At 48.6% G+C, this 21688-nt stretch overlaps 1 protein-coding gene across 4 annotated transcripts in view; it reads left to right on the forward strand.

Moving 5' to 3' along the window:
- Window positions 1-21688, forward strand: part of ZCCHC8 (zinc finger CCHC-type containing 8) — a 331099-nt gene that overhangs the window by 44589 nt on the left and 264822 nt on the right. For all 4 annotated transcript variants that reach the window (XM_086942951.1, XM_086942950.1, XM_086942949.1 and 1 more), the window contains exon 4: window positions 18786-18891. In XM_086942951.1, the coding sequence (XP_086799077.1) occupies window positions 18786-18891 (106 nt within the window). The remainder of the gene's footprint in view (window positions 1-18785; window positions 18892-21688) is intronic.

A 21688-nucleotide genomic window follows, 5' to 3' on the forward strand; every position in this document is an offset into this window, starting at 1 on the left:
GGGTGTGCCATCAGACGCACAGTAGGAGGTGGAGCCAGCATTCACCATGCCAGGCACACCCTATTCAGGTCAAGGAGCTACCCCTCCCCAGTACTCAATGTAGATCTCTATTCAACCCAGGTCTGAGTCAGCCTGTCTTGCCCCTCTAAACCAAGACCGTCAATACACATGACAGCAGAGCACACTGCAAGGCTTGGGCAAGAAAATACCTACTTTCTAAAAGTGGTATTTTCAAACAGAGAATATTAGAACCAACTTTGCTAAAATATGTATATTATCCTGAGCTCAGGCACACTAAACTCTAATTTCTACCATGTTCCTTGGGACAGTTAGGACTATAAGATGCAATAGCCAGACTGCTCATTCTAACCTATGGAGAACAGGTAGCCTTGCAGCAGTGAAAAACAAAATGGAGGGTGATTCACTACCAGGACATGCTACACATATCAAGCCATGTCCTGCCTTGCGCACACACAATGAACCTACCATAGGGGTGACTGACATGATGCTTAGGGAAGGTACAGGGGCTGGGAAGTGTGGGCACTTCTCAGACAAGATGGCAGTTCTGGACTGCACACACACTGCAGTGGCAGGTCTGAGGTACCATTTACAAGCTGCTTCTGTGGGTGGCGCAAACCAGCGCTGCAGGCACACAGCAGCATTTGGGTTACCAGCCCTGGGATCACACAGGCTCCACTACTAGGGACTAACGGGTAACCCAAATAAGCCAATCGGGGATATACCAATTCAGTTATATTTTCACAGGGAGCATTCGCGCTGTGGCACTGAATGGCAGTGGCACAGCGCTCTGTGCATCTAATACCAGCAAAAACGGATTGGTGTCACTACAACGCATGCTTTTACATCGCATGCCTTTACAACGCGGTTTTTACCACGCAGTCCATTACAACGCATAATGCTTTTAGGCGCTGGATAGTGAATTATTTAATTTACTATTCCAACTCCAGTCCCCGTGGATAGCAGGGAAGGTGTTGGATAGTAAATTAAATATATTCCCTATCCTAGAGTGCCCCCCAGCGCAATGCGTTGTAATGGTTTGCGTTGTAATGGTTGCGATGTAATGGTAGTGCGTTGTAAAAAATGCGTTGTAAGTGATGTTCCCCGCAAAAACAGAGTAGAAAACAGCGAAATATGGAAGGGAGACCCACGCCAATGGTGTCAAGTCTAACACACGCCTTCAGTTAAGAAGTCTTTGTCTCCTACCGGTGAGGGGGGTGGGGAGGGGGCTCTCCGCACAGTCTCGCTCTAATAATTAAGGAAGTTAGGTAGTCTTAACGTGGGGGGGCGTCCCCATTCCTTCAGTGGGCCCCCTATTTAACAGAAGGTCAAAAATAAGACCCAGGAACCTCAGGGCCCCCTTTTTTTTGTGTGTGGGGGGAGGTGCATCATTTTGGTTGACTCCACTGGAGCGGGATCAGATGTCTCTTTGCGATAGGCAGAAGTGTCTTTTTCGGTCTGCGGCGCGCAGGTGAGGTGTCGCTGACTCGCTGTCCTTGGTGAAAGCATGCATATCGCTACACATAGTTCTGCCAAGTTTCTCACATGCGCGCACCGCAGCCTCTCCATGACACCTGTCCTGTGTGCGCCGGCTGTTACTCCGCTCCCCCCAGACTTGCCAGCAGGAGGCAGCAAAAAAAAAGAGCGTGCTCTGGATGAGTCAGTGGTACAGTTTTACAATCTGCAGGCACGCTAGTAGTGCTGCCTCTCTGCCTGCATACTTGAAACAAATAAATTCCCGCCCGCTGTCGCAGTGAGTCACTGACTCACGTCACCTGCCCAATTGCCGAGTGCCATGTGGGGGAATCATATGACTTCACGTCCTTTACAGGAAGGAAGTGAGGTCGGTCAGAAGCGACGGCCGAGGCCTCGGCGACTGGAGTTGTGAGACTGTAGTGCGCCAGTGGTCAGGCCAGACATAATTCTTGCTCTTGTTTTCCCGCACTTTGCTCCTGATCCGCATGCCTCGTGGAGGCACTGCACTTTACTCAGGTGAGGTCCAGTGGAAACAGAGATGAATTTTAATGGTTCCCTGTGGTGACCTCGGCGTAGAATTATGGCAAATGGTGATACATTCTTGTCCGTGTAGCGCTTCTGGAACCTACCATAAGAAACGTTAGTAGCGTGTAACCTCAAATATTAATTTTGATCTTTCCATATACAAAAAAATCCTGCAGTAAGGGTACAAGTGTCCTGCTGCGTGAGGCAGAGAGGGGTCTGTCCTGTCGAAGTTGTGAAGCACAGCCTGGCTCTTTCCAGAGAACTTCAGTTTATTATTATCCTAGCAGAGTCAGCATGCCAGAGCCAGGTGGGCCTCGGCGTGCTATTGTGCACACTACAAGGATTCTCAAGAGCAAGAAGTGGTGAAGATTTTTTTTTTAGTTGGTTCTCAGCTCTACTAACAATCAAGGAATGGATTACAGCTGGGAGGTGCTAGCCGAAGCCGGGTAGTAGAAGGGAGGTGATTGAAACAGGGATATTTTTCCTTTGGTAGAGAGACCAGAGGTCCCTGATTTGCACAGACAGTCCTGGTTTTTGGATGTATATCCGGGTGTCCAGATAGCTTTCTCCAAATTTAATACATTTCCCGGTTTTGATACGAGGTCAAACCAGCTAGAGCTTTGCACTTAAAATGCTGATTATAGAGATGAACCTCTCATGATAATTCTTTCAGCGCCCCCAGCGCCTTAATTTGCCTGTTGTTTTTATTCTGCTACTAATGATGAGCAGATGATTCTATGGCCAAATTTGTGAGTTATTTTTATCTCTTGTGCGGCGGTGCCACCAGAGTGGAGCTCTGGCTTATCCAGGGTCCATTTGGTGCATTTGTGGGCGTGCAGCACCACCGTAGCCATGTTCCTTCCCGCTTGATGTAAGGATACATTTCAGCAGGATGTTTTTATTTAAATACTGAGCCGGTGCCTGTCGTAAGTGGGGAGTGTGTTTTGTGTGTGCGTGGAATGGTGTTTAGGGAATATTTCTACCTTCCATGCCGGACTTCGCTATTTTGATGCTCACCGCTGAAGTTAAAAAATAACAAGAGGCGTGCGCGCTGCGCTGCTGCTGCGCGCTGCGCTGCTGCTGCGCGCTGCGCTGCTGCTGCGCGCTGCGCTGCTGCTGCGCGCTGAGCTGCTGCTGCGCGCTGCGCTGCTGCTGCGCACTGCGCGCTGCACTGCTGCTGCGCACTGCACTGCACTGATATGCGCAAGCCCTAAAAAGTTGTATAAAGCACAGGAGTGAGAAGGAATGATGCAAAGCATAATCTTCGGTGCTGAAAATGAAAACGTTGACGCTCTGACAAGGGGGCTCTTGACGTGGAAAATAAAAGGTGTCTTGAGGCCAAAATGGAGGCCTTGATCAGGGGAGAAAAGGAGTTTGACTGAAGACTTCAAGAATTATCCTCCAGTCCTCTAGGGAGAATTTGAGGTAGAAGAACAGGACCTGGAGCTCCCAACAATGCCGGTCAATACCATTAAAGGACCAGCAGGTGGAAATCCTAAAGGAGTAGGAGGACTTTTTGAGGGAAGCCCATTCTAACCGAGAGCATTTCGAAGAGTCTTTGGAGGAAAGATGGCAGGACATGTATGCTGACTCACCTGAGGGATGGGGGAGGGGTGAGTCGACACCTTTCTTTTGGTAAAGATGGCAGGTGACTCTGGATCAAGATCGAGGAAGAGCAGACTGAATCATGATTTTTGTTAGAAACACTGCTTTCTTCCCAGAGAGCCAGTTCTTGCCCGTGCTGCCCAGTGTACAGGACCATGAGAGGGAAGCATTCAGAAGCCCCAGACCTATTGGCAGAGGACTCGTATAAGGAGACTAGGACGAAACACCCCAAATGATTTCTTTACTGAACCTGGAGCAAATCATCCTAGAGCATCAGCAGGCTGTACGGGAAGCAGAGCAGATATTTGATTTGACCAAAGACAAGCGGTATCAGCCCGGTCTCATTGATTGCTGGCCCCTTTGATGCTAACTCTCTGACTCTGCCAGATGTCTCCCCACAGACGTTGGAGGGAATCATTTAATAAAAATTGATACTTGTATAGTGCACTACTCACCCGCAAGGGTCTCAAGGCGCTTGTACGAATACCGCTGTGGAACCCATCCTGGCTTTCCCTGTGAAGTGTCCACTCCTGGGCACCCCTAAGGTGGAGGCCAGGAATCCTTAGCGTTGTGGGAGCTGTATCCTTTACATAACTGTATTTTCAACTGTGATAATCAAGGCTAGCTTATAGAACACCAGAATGCTTGTACCTGGCTTAGGGGAGTTGGAGGGGAGGGGAGGCTGGGAAGAGGGGAATAGAGACTAACCTTCCCTTAAGAGGCAGGCACGCTCTGGGGACTCCAGACGCGCACACACATGGGCACCCCGAAGGGCACTGATTCTCCTAGTTATAGGGTGATTACGTTTCACGTGGACGTTCCGAAAGCTACGTACTTCCTCTGAGCTAACCCTGGATGTCACTTTCAAACAAAGTTACTGGCATTCACCCCCCCAGCCGGGGGGATTTTAACAGTGTATTGGATACAACTCTGGATAGCTCATTTTCCCACTTCTCTGGGGACAGTGGAATCCACGGGGCCTCGCTACTGGGGACCTGGGTGAGAGGCTGGGGTCTAAACAGATCTGTGGAGACACCGTAACCTTAATACTAGTGTGAATTCATTCTATTCAACCCCTCACACCCTTCATGTCCGCTTAGATCGGATTCTCTGCACCGTAAACCTACTATCTTACGTGCAGCAGGCCAAATACTTAGGTCGCATGTATTCGGTGATAAAGTGCAATCTTTCTTGCATTGGTATGCCCCCACTTTTTTGTTGAACTGATGATGTGCTTTGACGGAGTGTGCCCTGGGCTCCTGCCAATCAGGTTCCCAGGGCCTGCGATCCTTCCCTAAAACGGTGTTGAAACTAAAACCCAATTATCTCTGGTCACATGTTCGCCCCTGTTAAATGGTACCCAGGGCATTGTGACCAGAGAAGACTCCTAATGGCTGCAGCACTTACTGTGCCACCCTTAGGGGCCCTGCACCTTGACACACACACTGCCCTTGCAGGCTGAGTGTCCTGGTGCAGAACTAAACAAAGACGACAGGGCACACATCCCTGTGTGCCATGCCCACAAACCCACTGTCCTGGCATACATCAGTCACCCCTCTAGCTGGGTGCCCTATGCCTGTGGTGGGGGCACAGGTGCATGAGCCCTGTCCCCTTACAGTACCCAGGGCCATTTCTGGGCACTAAGTGCAGTGATGCCATTAAGTGTATATGGTGCTGGGAGGATGTCATTACGAATTCCACAGCACCATAATGGTTACACTGAACACTGACAAGTTTGATATCCGCCCATTAAACCCACCTGATGCCAGTGTCGAATTTAATGTAAAATTCTCTACAGAGGGCATCTTAGAGATGCCCCCTGAAACCTAACCTACAATCCACGTCTAGTCTGAGATGCTGCCTTGGCTGCCACCAAGCAGACATGTTGCTGGATCCCTGGGTAGAGAGCCATCTGCTCCATTGAGCCTGCAACAATGCACATCCTGGGTGAGGTGCTAGGTCTCCTCTCCCAGGGTGGGCAGTGAGACCTTCACAGGCATGCCGCCTTTGTGAGTTTCTCCAGGCCACATGCTGTACTCAGTAACTGGCCTCCACCGGTTCTGACCCCCACTCTGGCGGGAAGACAGGCAGGAAACCCTAAGTGAGGAAAGGGGGTGTGCCTGCCTCTGCCAACACACCCATCAGGTGGGAGAGGCGAGGTGAGGCACAACTCCGGGCTCTGGCCATCTTGAGGATGGGGAGCCCTGGCCAATCGGAGATAGGCTCCTGCTCCCCTCCCACAGGAGAGGACTAGGATAGGGTGTGTACTCACCCCAGGACAGAGACCCATTGGTCCCTGCCCTTACCCTACCTGTAACGCCACTAAACTTAGAATTTAGGGGCACCCTTAACCTTCCTTCCTCAGATCCCAATTTGAAACCAAGAAAGAACAAGGACGACCTGCTGTGCAGCTGCTAACAAGAGAACGACACCAACTGACTTGGCCACAGCCCTACAGGCCTGTTGATCCTTGAACCTGCTTCTGCTAAACCCCTGCATATCCGGGCAGCAACCTTGAAAGACTGGGATTCTCATGAACAGTGGTTCTGCTTAAAAAGCAACACCTCTGGTGCCAGCCAGGATCCGCGAATCCAGCCCACTCTGCACCTGCTGAGCCCGGTCCGTGCCCATGTGGACGAAGACCCTGAGGACTGCCTCCCCCAATCCCCCCCCCCCCTCCTTTGGCGTTTGTGACTTGAAATCCAGTGCCCAAGGACCCTCCTCGATGACCCAGACGACGCCTGCAGCCTAACAACCGGGGACCCCACGAACCGCGACAAGCTGAGGGTAAGATTTCCTGATTACAAAAGGCACCCGGCGGCCCACAGCCCCCTGTGTCCAACTCCTGGGTGCCTACCTATCCTCCAAGATCCCATTTTACTTCTCGAAGTGTTGGTCACTCCATAAGAATCTCCGTCCCTGAGCCTGGAGCCTTTGTTCATATTCAAAGTCTTCCATTGAATAACATTGAGTGCCCGACGGTTCAAAAGCACCCTGCACCCAGCCGCCTGAGTGCCCCTGGCAGTGCAACCTTTGTCCTACTCTACTTCCCCATTTGTCCTGAGCATGTGACCCGGAGCTCAGTTCCCACAGCCGCGTGGCCGCTTGCCAGCAGCCACCAACCAAAGGCCCTCTGCCTCCCATAGGATAACATTGGGCTTAACTACCTCTGCACCCGGCTGCCCCAGTGCCGCTGAGGGTGTACCGACTGTACCTACCTGACCCTGGGAGACCCCCGAGTCTATGCCCAGAACCTTAACTCTGCCAGTCAAATACTTACCCAAAAGTTGATAACTCACTTTTCTTCCATAGGGTAACATTGACTGGTTTCACTTGGAAATTCTTCGAAGTGTGGAGTTTTGAAACTTTAAAATATTCATCTAAAATCAGCTGAACAAATTCCAATTTACTCACCTGTTATTTGGAGAGAACCCAGTGCTGCATCTTTTAGCACAGCACTGACCCTGAAAAGTAATTTTAACCGTACTTACCAATAACTTGAATTTCCTTCCATAGGAATCCATTGTCTGGTTTCCACCAGAAAAGTTTTTAAGTGTGAATTTTTAAAAACTACAATCATTCCTTAAAAATTGCTTGTATGAACGCATTCTTTCAATTGTTTACAGAAGATACACCAGTGCTGGATCCGGGATAACATTACTTACCTGCTTAGTGAATTTCCTCCCATAGAATAACATTGGTGATTCTATGTGAAAAAGTTTTGAAGTGTCAACTTTTAAAATGCAATAATATTGGTTAAAAATCACTACTATAACCAAAACGCTTTTACTTAACTGTTTTCAGGAGATGTCCCAGGACTGAATCTAGGATCCAGTCCTGTGGTTAGAAAAGCAATCTATAAAGTAATTAATTGCATTTTTCTAGAAATTCCCATTGAGCTCAATGTTACAGTTGTTGCAATAGGCAACACAATTTCAAACAATGCAACTATTGATATCAAAAAGTCTATTGCCTATTTGAAAAGTATTTAACTAAATAACTCATTCTGAGAGTATATTTTGATACCTTGTTGGTTCTAAAATAAAACAAATATATTTTGATACAAAACAGTTGGCCTAGAATTCAGTTCGAGTGTGTGAGATCGTTTCCTGAGTGTGTACAACAAATGCTTTACACTGTCCTCTGATACTGCCTTACTGCTCGACCAAGCTACCACTTTAGAGAGTAAGGTTATATCTAACTTTAGCCTCTGCCAAACCTCTGTGGACTCTGTGCGCACTGTACCTTACTTTGGTCCAGTATATACAGAGCTACTTTCTTACACATTCTTATCATAATCCACACTTTATTTTGCTGGCTTGGAGCACGCGCCATCCCCGATTCTGACATGGCGCTTACAGCCTACTATGCTAGAGGACCCTTCTTTTAGAGACTGTCTGCTTGATCACTGAGGACTATTTTGCCCACAACATAGATATGGCTTCATCTGCCATAATAGAGTGGGATGCATTTAAGGTGATGATGCGGGTGGATGTTTGTGTCTGGGCTGTGGGAGGAGTAGGCTGGTGGTGGAGGAGCTTCAATGGGTGGAGGGTGAGTTGCTGTCACTGAAGACGCAGGTGTTCATGTATCCCGCACACTCCCCAGGGCTATTAAAAGCGAGGTTGAAACATACAGAGCTGTTTAAAAGACTGAGATGCCTGAATTATGCAGCGTATTCAGCCAAACCACATGCAACAGCAGACTGTTCATGCACCCTACTTGCCTGGATGATCAGACAAGAGCAGTCGCGTAGATGCATCATGGTGCCAAGGTCATTGTGAGCTTTTGGTCGGGTTATCGAATAGACTCACGGACACAGGGGATCTGGGTAACGAGGGTTCTATTGTTTTATATTGTCGTCTCTTCTGTACAGGCACTCTGTAGAAGGGGAGCGGGTTTTCGGCGTCCTCTGCCGCTTGTTTCGCAGTTCCAAACCGCCGTGATTCCCGGTGCCTCCTGGGTGTTGTAGGCCTTGCTTCTGCCGTCTCGACTCCCGTCCGGAACGCCGCCCCAGAAAGAAAGAAACCAATATTTAGGCAAGGATGTAGATGGCTGCTTAGGGTAGGGAAGTGAGGGACCACACGTGCTCACAAAGGTTATGGTGCCGATAAGGTGAAGGGTGGGGGTTTGGTGCACAGATGGTCGGGTGTATCGTCTCACGGGGGTTTGCCCCACTTACGCCCTGCCCACCCCGTGAACCGTGACCGTACCTGCTCTAGCCATACTTCGTGGGAAGTGTGGCTGGGCGATGCGCCTTCCCTTTGGCCTCCCGGCTTGTCGCAGTCGTCTCGGGTCTTTCGCCCCTCTGCTCCGCAGGTCGGTAATTCGCTGCCTTCCTCGTCTCTTGCCTCCGTCCTCTGCTGTTCTTCTCCTGCCTCCTCCAGCCGATGGTCTGCGCTCTTCTCCTCCTCCGCTGCTCTCCCGCCTCCTCCTGCCGATGCTCCGCGCTCTTCTCCTCCTCCGCTGCTCTCCCGCCTCCTCCTCGCTCGCAATCTTCTTCTTTGGTTCTCCGTCCTCCGTCCGCCACTCTGCTTCCTCCTCACACCACCACTCTCCACTCCCTCCGGGTGTAACACACACCTGATTCGGCTTCGGGCGTTGCTTTACCTCGGGTAGGTGGGCGGGCTCAGGGTCCAGCTCCGCCCAATTAAAGAAACACGGCTCCTCAGGGTCCCGTGTAGGGTTGTACCGGTCGTCAGCCGTCTTCCATGTATCGGTGTGCTGTGCAAAAAGAGGGGACACAGGTAAAGGTAAGCCTGGAGGGCCCGAGTCCGGGTCCTCCTCGTCACAGTCATCAACTGGGGTAATGAGACCCTACATGAAGAGCTGGTATTGTGTTTCACCTCACCGTACCAAACCACCATGGAAGCTTCTGAACTAGAACAAAACTGCTTCCTAGATGAGCCTCCTAGATGGCCTCCCATTCAAGATGTTGACCCCAGAGCAGCACCTGGAACTGGATGCACCCATCCTGCCAGTCGAAATACAAGGAGCAATTAGGTCCCTAACTTCGAGGAAGGTACCAAGAATGGATGGTCTACCACAGAGTTCTACAAGACTTATCAGTTCATCTTAGCTCCTGCAGTGCAGTAGGTATTTGAAGAGGTGGTACAGCTGTCCTACCTACCGAACTCTATGTGCAAAGCCACCCTGGTTACTTTACCAAAACCGTACAAAGACCCAGCTTGGAGCTTACGGCCCATTGGTGCTACTCAATGTAAATTGCAAAATACTGGCTGGCATACTCGTGGGGCGCTTGGCTGTCTTGGTACCTAACCTGATCCACACTGACCAGAATGGTTTTGTTCCATACGGATCCACCTCTTTTAAACTGCGCAGACTTTTCCGTGTCATGCGCTATGCTCCTCCTGTTTCTCCCAACTCTGGATGCATTGTGCTCTACCTTGAGAAGGCATTTGATATGATTGAGTGGCCTTTTCTCTTTAATGTTTGGCCCCTATGGGGTTTATGTCCCAGTTTTATTATGCTGGTCAAGTTGTTATACAATCCTACTGTGAGGGTCAGATCGGGTAGATTGATATCGCAGCCATTGAACCGCTGACTACAGCTGTGAGGTCCTCTGCAATGACATGGGGTATCCCACTAGGAGGGGATATAAATACAATCTCCCTATATGCAAATGATCTGCTCCGTTTACATCTTGCACCTCAAACCCAGTGCTTAAGGTCAATGATAGGCCGGTCGACTTGCAGCCTACTATGTTTCCCTTTCTGAGCATCAGGAAATATCATGAAGATCAGAATGTATTAGATGTTAACCTGAACAGGGCTGTCACCTCCCTATCAGAGCAAAAGATGTTCTGAAAGAAGTTTCCCCTCTCTGTGGTAGGTAGGGTATCACTTATTAAGATGGTGGTCCTCTCGAGACTCCTTTATTAGGTCTCGCTGAAGCTAACACGCATGCGTTGCTTCTGCGAGAGTATAGAAGGCGAAACAAACTCTTGAACAAGCACGGATTACGTGCAGTTCATGTGATGCACTCGTGTGAAACGCGCGTGCACAAACCCATCCGCCTCGCACCGCAATGGAATGCTGCCTCCCAAGCTGCTCCCCCGCCATCATACTTCATTGCAATGCGCTCCCGCCCCGCCCCCACAGCAATGCCAAGAGCTTGTTGCTCGCTGTATTCACATTCCAAAACAACATGCCACTTAACCGAGTCCTGGCTTAACTTTTATGTACACTGCGTCCGCTTTCATAATTGCTACCCAGGAGCTGCCGTTTGTTGAGCACTGCGCCCGCTTTTATATTTAAAAAAAACAAACAATACTTTTAAGTTGTTTGACTTTTGCTATCGCTTTTCACGGGCGGGAGCTTAACTCCTTGCCCTTTACCTGCCCCTACCACATCGGTGCCATCCCCGTGCCCCACCCTCCCCATGGCTTTCGCTTCCCATATCTGTGGCTTCATATTCAAATCGTAAAACAAAAAGTCACTTGTGAGTCACTTCGGGCGCCAGGTGCTTAACTTTAATGTGCACAGTGCCTGCTTTCATATTTAAAATAATACTTTGAAGTTGTTTCAGTTTCCGCTTCAGTGCTATTCATCATACAGCCTTTCATTATCAGTAACAGCTTGTGAGCGGCCAAGCATTTTGCATGGGCAGGTAAAGCTTTTGGTACGCGGGCGGGGTGGGGGGGTATGGGGGGGTGTCAGCTGCCACACACAATTCAGTGACACATTACACCTCAATTCTGTATTGAGTAGCCGTGCTTGTCAAACTACAGGTAAAGACATGTAACACTGTCACAGATCGGTTCCAAATTGGAGAGGTGTTGGGGCTTTTGCTGTTGTGCGCTGTGCATGAAGGGACTGCAGGATTGTTATGTATTGGCAGGACACCATCGCTGATCTAAGGGACAAGTACACAGCACTGCCTATTCTTTTACCTGCTTATTGCACCAGTCCATAGCATGGATTCATGATTGGAGTCTATTTGTGCTATTTTCCATTGTTTTTTCGTGGTATTTTGAACATGTGTTTACTATGTGGTAGAGTATATCTTTGTGAAAGTATGCTTATTATGCATTACTGATAAAGCTGGACACAAGGAAGCAAGCAAGACAAGTGAAGCAAGAGCGATGGTGCAGCATGAAGACTGGAGTGGTGTGCAAAAAAACGATGGATTTAAGCCCAGATCTCTGTACTGGGGTGAATGTATGACATTGTTCTGCATTCTGTCGATCACATGTGGTTTTTGCATTTGTCACCCCGAGTGGGATGGGTATGCTCAGACGTGAGTCTCATGCTCTCCACACCACTGGATTCAAGCAAGCCGGGCTGAAGACGGCTGGAATGCCAGAAACCGGTCCTCGGAAGCTTGTTTCCGGTCCAGGGAAGGCATGGCTTGGCAGTTGGGCTGGACTGTTCCCATGAGGCACATGGTCAGACTGATTTGCATATGGCCATGTCTGAACTGGGGTGTGTGGAGTGCAAAAAAATGGATTTAGGCCCAGATCTCTGTACTGGGGTGAATGTATGACCTTGTTCTGCATTCTGTCTCTCATTTGTGGTTTTTGCATGAAGACAGGTCATGGACGTGTTTTACTGCTCTTTTATGATATTGAAGGGTTCACTGGTGCACTATTCCCGAACATGCACTATCTAGGAGGTGTTCTTCTGCTGACACACTTGCCATATTTATAACTGCAATAACATGTACTTAAAGACATGCCTGTGTCAAGTTTATTTTGTAAGGGTATACAGAGTACTTCAAGAAGCTATTTACACATACACCTGTTTATAAAGAAACGTTCTTGCCATCACAGGGGTTGTCACTACACACTTGTGCACTTCTGCCTGTGCATTTATTACCAGTGCTTTGATGGTGGTAACATGTTATTGGCAGGGCCACTGGAATTATGAGGATTGTTTGGCCAAGGCATTTTCACATAATTTTGAATTTGTTGCATCTGCCACACAATCTATCATCTGCTGGATAATGTGTAGATTTAAACAACAAAAAATGGACTCTAGCTCAACTGGTTCAAAGTTACTAAAACACAGCAACACCTGCTGCTGCGCAGTGGAACAGTCTTTTAAAAGATTCACTGGTCACCTTTTTGTTGCTTATTGCTATATATTAGTGTTACATAATTTCTATTAAGGTGCAACATGTACCCTGACAGTGTTAACACGTGTAAAAATAAGCCAGTATTGAAGTAATATGATCATCAAATGTGCCACATAATTTGCCTTTTCTTACTCCGTTAGTTATTCGACCTTGCTGCATAATTTTGGCCCTCCCCTGCCACATAATTCCAGTGACCCTGGTTATCAGTTTGTGTATCACTGAGATCATATTCGTGTTATCTGAATAACTTGATGTAGTGATGACCCTACCCCCCTCCACAGTCTTAACCTCTTCCACTTGCTTTATTAGCACCTCTGAAAGGACTGCTGGTCTGATTCAGCAAAACACACAAGATGATGGGCGGAATGTTGCACAATGGCAAAACATTCACCCCCAGTCACAGATCTGGGTTTAATCCATCGTTATTTTGCTCACCAAGCCACCCCAGTTCAGACATGGCCATATGCAAATCAGTCTTGTTGTTTATGTGTTTTGAAAACGTGCAAGCAGTGTTTATAGTCCTTGCTTACGAGAAGAAAGGCTGGCAGTAACTGCGCCTCTTTTACGGCCTGCCTTGCTTCTATAAGTACAAAGTGCGTATTAAAACACTGTTTGCAAGTTTTCAAAATATATAAATAAAAGGCGTTGTCATTTACAATGCCAATAGCTCAAACTCTCGCAAATGCGAGACCTATTGCATTGCAAATGCTTGTTACTTTACCAATTTACCGTTATGTCTACTGCCTTCCTTCTTCTGACCAATTGAACGTCTGCTCAAGGAACAAATCCGGAATTAGTCGAGATGCAGAGTAACACTCACAAAATATTATCTGCTTCTGACCAAGGAGGACTGGCGGTACGCCACCTAGAGCATTACTACCTAGCAGTGCAGCTGCAGTGGGTGGTTAGATAGATAATGGGGCTAAACCGGTCAGGCACAGCTGGGTCAGATACCCCATGCACACTGCATACAATACTCACAATGTTTCACCCTTGTGGTGGTAGACTTGTTCCCCTCCTACTGCTACAAGTGGCCTTCTGCTGCTTCTGCAGATCCCCTTTCCTCATCAAAACCATTGCATCATACGCGCCACCCAAGACTGTGAGGCTTCAGGTTCAGGGGTGCATTTTAGGGTCTGATCTTCTTACCAGCTCCTGGTCGCAGTTGGGGGGACTTTCCGGTTTGAGGTTGCAGGCGCGGCAGGAGGCTTGAGGCAAGTCAGGGCTCGTTGGATCTCGGGTCAGGATCGCCGGGGAGACCTCTTGGTGTTGGACCACTCGAACTCTGGCCATGGGTGTCGGGTGCAGAGTGGTGCAAGCTTGAAGATCCTTGCAGAGCTGGAATCTGTTTGAAAAAAGTCTGGTGTTCACGCTAGACAGAGTCTTTGGGATTGAGGGCAGGCAGGTCCTCCGGGTTTCTCGACGTTGCTAGCTACAGGACACACCAGGATTTCGCTGGAGCAGGTTCGAGGTGGGGACAGGCTGGTAGGGCTGGGGTCAAGTCAGTGGATGTCCTCCCCTTCGGCACGGCTATTTGGTCCTTCTACTTTTCTTCTGGAAAGTTCTTGTCTGGGGAAGCAAGCTTCAAGGGTGCCCCTAAATACTAGATAAAGTGGCGTTACAAGTAGGTAAAAGGTTGGGACCAAAGGGTCCCTTCCCTGGGGCGGGTACCCCCCCCCCCTATAAAGCCACCCTCCAGTGGTAGGGGGGCATAAGCTTTTCCCTGGTTGGCTGAGTTCCCCATCTGCAAGCTGGTTGGTACTGAGCGTTGTGCTTCACCTCGCCTCCCTCACCTGAGGGGTGGAGTTTGCAGAGGTGGTCACACCTCTCTTATTCACCTGTTTTTTCTGCTGGTTCTCTTGCCCAAAGTGGGGGTCGGAACCAGTGGGGACCAGTTGCTGAAAGTAGCAAGTGGGCTGGGGAAGCTCACAAAGGCGGAAAGCCTTTGAAGGTTCCCCTTTGTTAACCCTGCCCTTCCTGGGGGAGGAGGCTTGGCACCTCGCCCAGGATGTGCTTTGTTTCAGGCCCCCGAAAGCAGCAGGCTCTCAACCCAGGGGTCCTGAAACATGTCTGGTGGTGGCAGCTGAAAGCAGCCGTTCAGCCTGTACACTAGTGGTAGGTTGTTTTTCAGGGGGCATCTCGAAGATGCCCTCTGTGTGCATTTTTCATTAAATCCCAAACTGGCGTCCGTGTGGGTTTAATGTGCTGAGAAGTTTGATACCAAACTTCTCAGTTTTTAGTGCAGCCATTATGGTGCTGTGGAGTTCGTAATGACAAACTCCCAGCGCCCTATACTCTTAATGGCAGCACTGCACTTATAATATCTAAGAATGGACTTCGACAATGTAGGGGTACAGGGCTCATGCACCTGTACCCTCACCACTCCTTAAGGGCACCTAGCGAGAGGGGTGACAGATCTATGCCAGGGCAGTGGGCTGTAGGCATGGCATACAGGGATGCATGTCATGTCGACTCTTCACTTTGTTCTGCACCAAGACGAAGGCAGTGTGAGTGTAATGGTGCAGGGCCTCTAAGGGTGGCACAGTGAGTGCTGCAGCCCTTAGGGGTCTTCCCTGGTCACAGTGCCCTGGGTACCTGTGGTACCATTTACCAGGGGCTGACGATTGGCCATAGATGTCAATTGGGTACAGTTTTGGGGAAAGAACACAGGCCCTGGGAACCTGAGTGGCAGGGACCCAGGGCACATAAAGTCAAAGTGCATCAGTAGTCCGGCAAAAAGTGAGGGTGGGTTACTGCAACAGAACCCAGCTTCTCACAGGGGGGACCCAGCCAACCAGAGTGAGGCATATACACCCACCCACCCACCTGAGGGTGGCATAAGGGGTGTGCCCACCCCAAGGAAGGGACCCATTGGTCCCAACCTTTACCTACCTGTAACACCCCTAAATCTAGTATTTAGGGGCAACCAATAACCTTGCCTCCTCAGACCAAGAAGTAAAGAAGGACTAAAGAGAAGTGGAGAAGTGTGGCTCAATGATTAGAGCGGCAGACCCTGATGCAGAGGTCTAGCCTGGGACCAGGGTTCAATTCCCCGCCTCATCGGGTCTTGGGCTCAAAATTCCACGGACCTGATAATTCTCGCCTCATGCCTATTACAATCATGGAGTCCCACTCTGCAACTCTGGGCAATAGCTTGCTTAATCTCCACAACGGCCCCCACAACGCTAAGGATGCCTGGCCTCCACCTTGGGGGTGCCCATGAGTGGACGCCTCACAGGGAAAGCCAGGATGGGTTCCACTGCGGTATTCGTACAAGCGCCTTGAGACCCTTGCGGGTGAGTAGTGCGCTATACAAGTATCAATTTATATTTAAAGAGCGGTGCTGAAACTAAGAAGAGGACGCCCACTGACTTGACCCCAGCCCTACCGGCCTGTCCCCACCTTGAACCTGCTCCAGTGGAATTCCGGTGTCCTGCAGCCAGCAACCTCAAGAACCCAGAGGACATGCTCTGCCTTCCACAGAAAAGGCTTTGTCTCCCGTGAGCACCAGATTTGCTCACCCACAGACTCTGGCGCTGGCCAAATCTGAGAGTTTCACCTGACTCCACCGGGCCAAGTGCGAGTGACCTAACATCGCAAGGAGGTCTCCCCGGCGATCCTGACTTGAGATCTGCTGAGCTCTGACCTGCCTCAAATTTCCCAGCGAAGCCTGCAGCCTCTTTCTGGAGGAAAACCCCTCCTCCTCCTGCCCCTCCCCCCCCCCCCTCTCCCCCCCCCCTGCTCCCCCCCCCCCCCACCAACCGGAGCTGGTAAAATCTGACGCCTAAAGACACCCCTACACCCTACACCCCACACCCCATGGCCTTGGGTGGTAATCCAACTGTGTCCCGGCATCCCAACTTACACCTCCAACCGGTGGTTACCTCCAGAAGATCTTCGTCCCCGAGCCTGCAGCCTTTGTTGCAACTGGAGAATCTCCATTGTAAACAATGGGGCACCCAATGCCAAAACTGCACGCTGCACCCAGCCGCCTCTGCGGGTGTACTCTGGGTGCTCTCAGATCCCCCTTGGCCCTGAGTCTAACACCTGGCGCTTTGCTCCTGCAACCTTGTGGCCTGCTAGTTAGCAGCCACCAACCGGAGGCCCCCTATTCCCCTTTGGATAACATTGGGCCTCAGCACCCAGCCGCCCTAGTGCCACTGAGGGAGATTTGAGAGTGCATCCTTAACCCTGGGGGAACCCTGGTTCTAACCCCAGAATACCAACTCCCACCAAGTACTCACCTGTTAACCGATAACTTCAATTCTCTCCTTAGGAAAATATTGACAGCTTATTTCTTGAAATTTTTTTAGAAGTGTGGAGTTGGTTTTGCATGAAACATTGAAAAACTACAAATGACTAAACTGCTTTAACTACCTTTTCTCTAGGAAATATCCCAGTGTGATATCTAGGCATATCGCACTGAGTAAAAAAAGTAATCCATAAAGTAATCTGTACAGTATTCAAGAGATCTCACAGTAATTTCCACTGTATTGAAAGCATTGTAACAGTCCTCTTCATTCAACTTGCTTGTATTGTTGAACCTACCGTGAAAATTATCATGTACGCTTACCTGTGCCAGGCTTGCTTGGTTCTTGGAAATAAATGCAACTAAATATTTTTTTATACAAATCAAATTGGTCCGAGTTCAGTCTTTGAGTGTATGACATTTGCTGATTGTGTGTACAACAAATTAGGAACACTACCCTCTGATAAAGCCTTACTGCTAGCCCACACTACCACAAATGGAGAGTAAGGTGCTATCTGATTTTACCTCTCCCTACCTTTGGGGTTCCTCTGGACTGTACAACTTTCCGTGAGAGCGGGAATGCTGCTACACAATTTATGTACAGCATGTGACTCGAGATTGATTCATGATGCAACGCTCATCTTCTCTGTAGGAGTAGTTGTGCATCTGATGTCAGTATAGGAGGGACATGCCACCAAATGGTCGCCAACAGCCCGCACTTAAAAAATGAAATGGTAACACAGATAATTGTGAACCAATCCCCTAGATGGAAAACTAATGCACAGCATGTGAATCCAGAATTCTTTAGTTTCAATAGTATTCATAGATTGGTGACAATTTCATTACTTGTTCCCCAAGAACATGTCCTTCTGCTGTAGAACAAGTTGTCACATCACCTCAAATGCATCTTGTGCACATTTTGAGAAGGCATATTGTGTTCAGTCTATAATCTTTCGCTCTGTATTTGGATGCACCAGAAACTGGTAGTGGTAAGTTGATGGATGCTGAAGATTGTAGTTGGTTTAACAAGCATGTATTTGGAAATGTCCTTAGTACTCCTCAATCTTAGAAACATTTAATTTGACAGAACTTGACAACTTTTAAGTCTAGCAAGTCAATTTTGGTGGCTTCTCTTTATTGCAGATCAGTTGGTAGGTGGGAGTGGATGGGAAAGGAAGATTGGGATGGGGGGAGGTTAGGACCAATGAGGCCATTGAGATGGGTGTATATACAGAGCAGAGATGGGTTAATAAACGGCAGAGGAAAAGCAGAAGTTGGGCATGTGTAAAATAAGATGTTGTAGATGACCTGCTCTATAGGGCTAGAGTTAACCAATGAAAATGAGAAGTTAGTTAGTAGGATGAAGGAAGAAACTAATTAGATTTTGCATTTGTAGTGGGACAGGGTTGGAGTCGATCAACCGATTAGCAAACCTGTTTAAGCCCTTTCATCGAGACTGTGCGTTTTCTCTAGCCATTTCAGAGAGACTGCAACTTTCACACCTTCTTTTCTCGTCATTACTTATCAGGTTTGAAGAACTTTTACCAGTGTTTCAGAAACCGGTCTGGTATCTTGAAGCATTGAGTGTTACCGTTCTGCCATCTTCAGCATAAAATAAAACCTTGGCAGTTTTCCAACGGTAGAAGACGTCCTGAAAGTGTTTCCAGTTTGGGTGGTGTACTTTTTTAAGGGATCTCTAGAGGTTATCCCATTTAGTATCACTGCAAAAATACGTTCACACCTAATCTGCAAGCATCTTGTTTTTTGTTTCAGCATGTATCACTCATCCTTTAACTTTGTATTATTTCTTTTCCAGGCAATATCATACGGATATTGAGGACTTTGTCACAGATTTAGTTAATAAATATGTTCAACATGAGACATCGAAGCATGAGCAAACCTCCTTTAATGTTAAGCCTCAGGTATGAATTGTTACATGTATTCTAATTTAAAATTTGTCTTAAGTTACATCTAGTAATGAGTCTTATGACAACTGAGCTCAATGCAGTGTTAATTATATTTTTTCATAATACATTTTATTTAATTTTCATGGTACATTCTGGACCACCGCCTGACATACATTATTAGGACAAAAATGATTCTGGTGTAGCAAGCATGTATAGCATATGAATGCAGAACATAATTACAACATAACAAACAATTTGGCGCAGACAGTTCCAGTACTTGGGCATCCTGGGAAGTTCAGCCAGGTACGTGTATGAGCAGAGATGAGAAGCGATGTATATGATGCTGTCTATGCCCTTCCTCCTTTTCCCTAATGTCGAGGGAGAGGCCCCCTTGCATTGCTGATTAAACAACAAGGGGTGGTGATGGACAGAGTTTCTGAATTAAGCAGAATACTCTCACCCAGTCAAGAGATCAGGGCTAGATCCAACACCGTTTTTTAGCTCACTGCACCATCCCAGCTCAGAACCTGGCTATATGCAAATTAGTCTGTTCCTGTCACAGTGCATGATGGGAACAGGGCAAACCAAACTACAAAGCCAATTCTTTCACTGGGAAGGAAACAAGCTTCCGGGGACCGGTTTCTGGCATTACAGCCGTCTTCGGCCCGGCTTGCTTGAATCCTGATGGTGCAATGAGCAAGGGACTCACATCTGAGTATACCCTTCCAGCTTATGGGGGACAAAATAATTAAACAACAAGGGGTGGTGATGGACAGAGTTTCTGAATTAAGCAGAATACTCTCACCCAGTCAAGAGATCAGGGCTAGATCCAACACCGTTTTTTAGCTCACTGCACCATCCCAGCTCAGAACCTGGCTATATGCAAATTAGTCTGTTCCTGTCCCAGTTTAGTCTGCCCAGTTCCCATGATGCACTGGGCCAGGGACAGACGGATTTGCATATAGCCAGGTTCTGAGCTGGGATGGTGCAGTGAGATAAATACCGGTGATGGATCAAGCCCTGATCTTTGGACTGGGTAAGAGTGGTCTGCTTAATTCAGACACTCTGTTCATCACCACCCCCTTTTCTGAATCGTTTTTGGCCACTATAGGTGTGGCAGGGTATACTCAGACATGAGTCCCTTTCTCACTGCACCATCAGGATTCAAGCAAGCCGGCCGAAGAAGGCTGAAATGCCAGAAACCGGTCCCCGGTAGCTTGTCTCCTTTCTGGTGAAGAATTGGCTTGGTAGTTTAGTCTGCCCTGTTCCCATGATGCACTGGGACAGGGACAGACTGATTTGCATATAGCCAGGTTCTGAGCTGGGATGGTGCAGTGAGATAAATAACGGTGATGGATCAAGCCCTGATCTTTGGACTGGGTAAGAGTGGTCTGCTTAATTCAGACACTCTGTTCATCACCACCCCCTTTTCTGAATCGTTTTTGGCCACTATAGGTGTGGCAGGGTATACTCAGACATGAGTCCCTTTCTCACTGCACCATCAGGATTCAAGCAAGCCGGGCCGAAGAAGGCTGAAATGCCAGAAACCGGTCCCCGGTAGCTTGTCTCCTTTCTGGTGAAGAATTGGCTTGGTAGTTTAGTCTGCCCTGTTCCCATGATGCACTGGGCCAGGGACAGACTGATTTGCATATAGCCAGGTTCTGAGCTGGGATGGTGCAGTGAGATAAATAACGGTGATGGATCAAGCCCTGATCTTTGGACTGGGTAAGAGTGGTCTGCTTAATTCAGACACTGTTCATCACCACCCCCTTTTCTGAATCCCTTGCATTGCTGGGCAATGTCACGCTTGGCAATAGTGAGGGCCAGGAAGTGCAGGTGCCGCTTGTACCGATTCACTCCGTTGATACTGTGCAAAAGGAATAGTTTTGTGTCGAAAGGAAGATCCCACAATAGTATCCTACCCAGGCAGGCTGAGAGTTTGCGCCAGAAGAGCTGCAAAGCGGTGCAGCTCCACACTGTGTGTATGAATGATCCCTCCTCCCTTCCGCTGCATAAACACAGGGGGATTGGACGATCTCCATCTTCCATGGGCGAAAGCGTGTATAATATACGCAATGTATGTATTTATATTGGATGAGGCGGTATCGACAGGACACAGCCGCTCCCTGAGGGCTAGCTAATGGTTCAGCCCAATCTTAATCTGTCAGTTCTGGTATGTCATCCTGCCACGCATTTCTAGTTTTATGCAATGTGGTTCTTGTGTGTGTCGTTAGATTCTGACTGACAGATTTTATGAACACCCAGGTCTCCCATAAGGAGGCGGTATTTGAGGGGATGGAATTCGGGCAGGGTGTCCAGATAAAGGATCAATGGGATAACAGTGTGACGTAGCTGAAGGTACTTATGGAATTGTGTCTTGTACAACTGGAATTCCACCTGTAACTGGTGGAAAGACTTTACGATGGAGCCCTGCATGACCTCTCCAAGTGAAGATATACCCACTAGGTCCCACCTGCGAAATCCGGCTAGAGCCGTCACTGGGCGCAGATGGGTACCATGCCTTAAGGGAGTCGCTTGGGTCAGGCGGCCACGCCAGCCCATCTGCCCTACTGTGTATCTCCTGAGCCGGAGCACCGTTCTTCTGGCATGGGGTAAGAAGTTTAGGTTTTGTGCACTATATAACAGCTGAAGGAGGGGGAAACTACCTCCATCGCCGCATGCTCCACCACAAACACCGGGTCTGATGGTTAGTTATACCACCATTCATTTACAATCAATAATTGTGAGGCTGCGTAATAGGAATATTTATCAGGGGCTGCAATGCGGCCACCATATGTTGATTGGGTGCCAG

This window comes from Lissotriton vulgaris, chromosome 11, assembly GCF_964263255.1.
Source record: "Lissotriton vulgaris chromosome 11, aLisVul1.2, whole genome shotgun sequence".
Lineage (NCBI taxonomy): Eukaryota > Metazoa > Chordata > Amphibia > Caudata > Salamandridae > Lissotriton > Lissotriton vulgaris.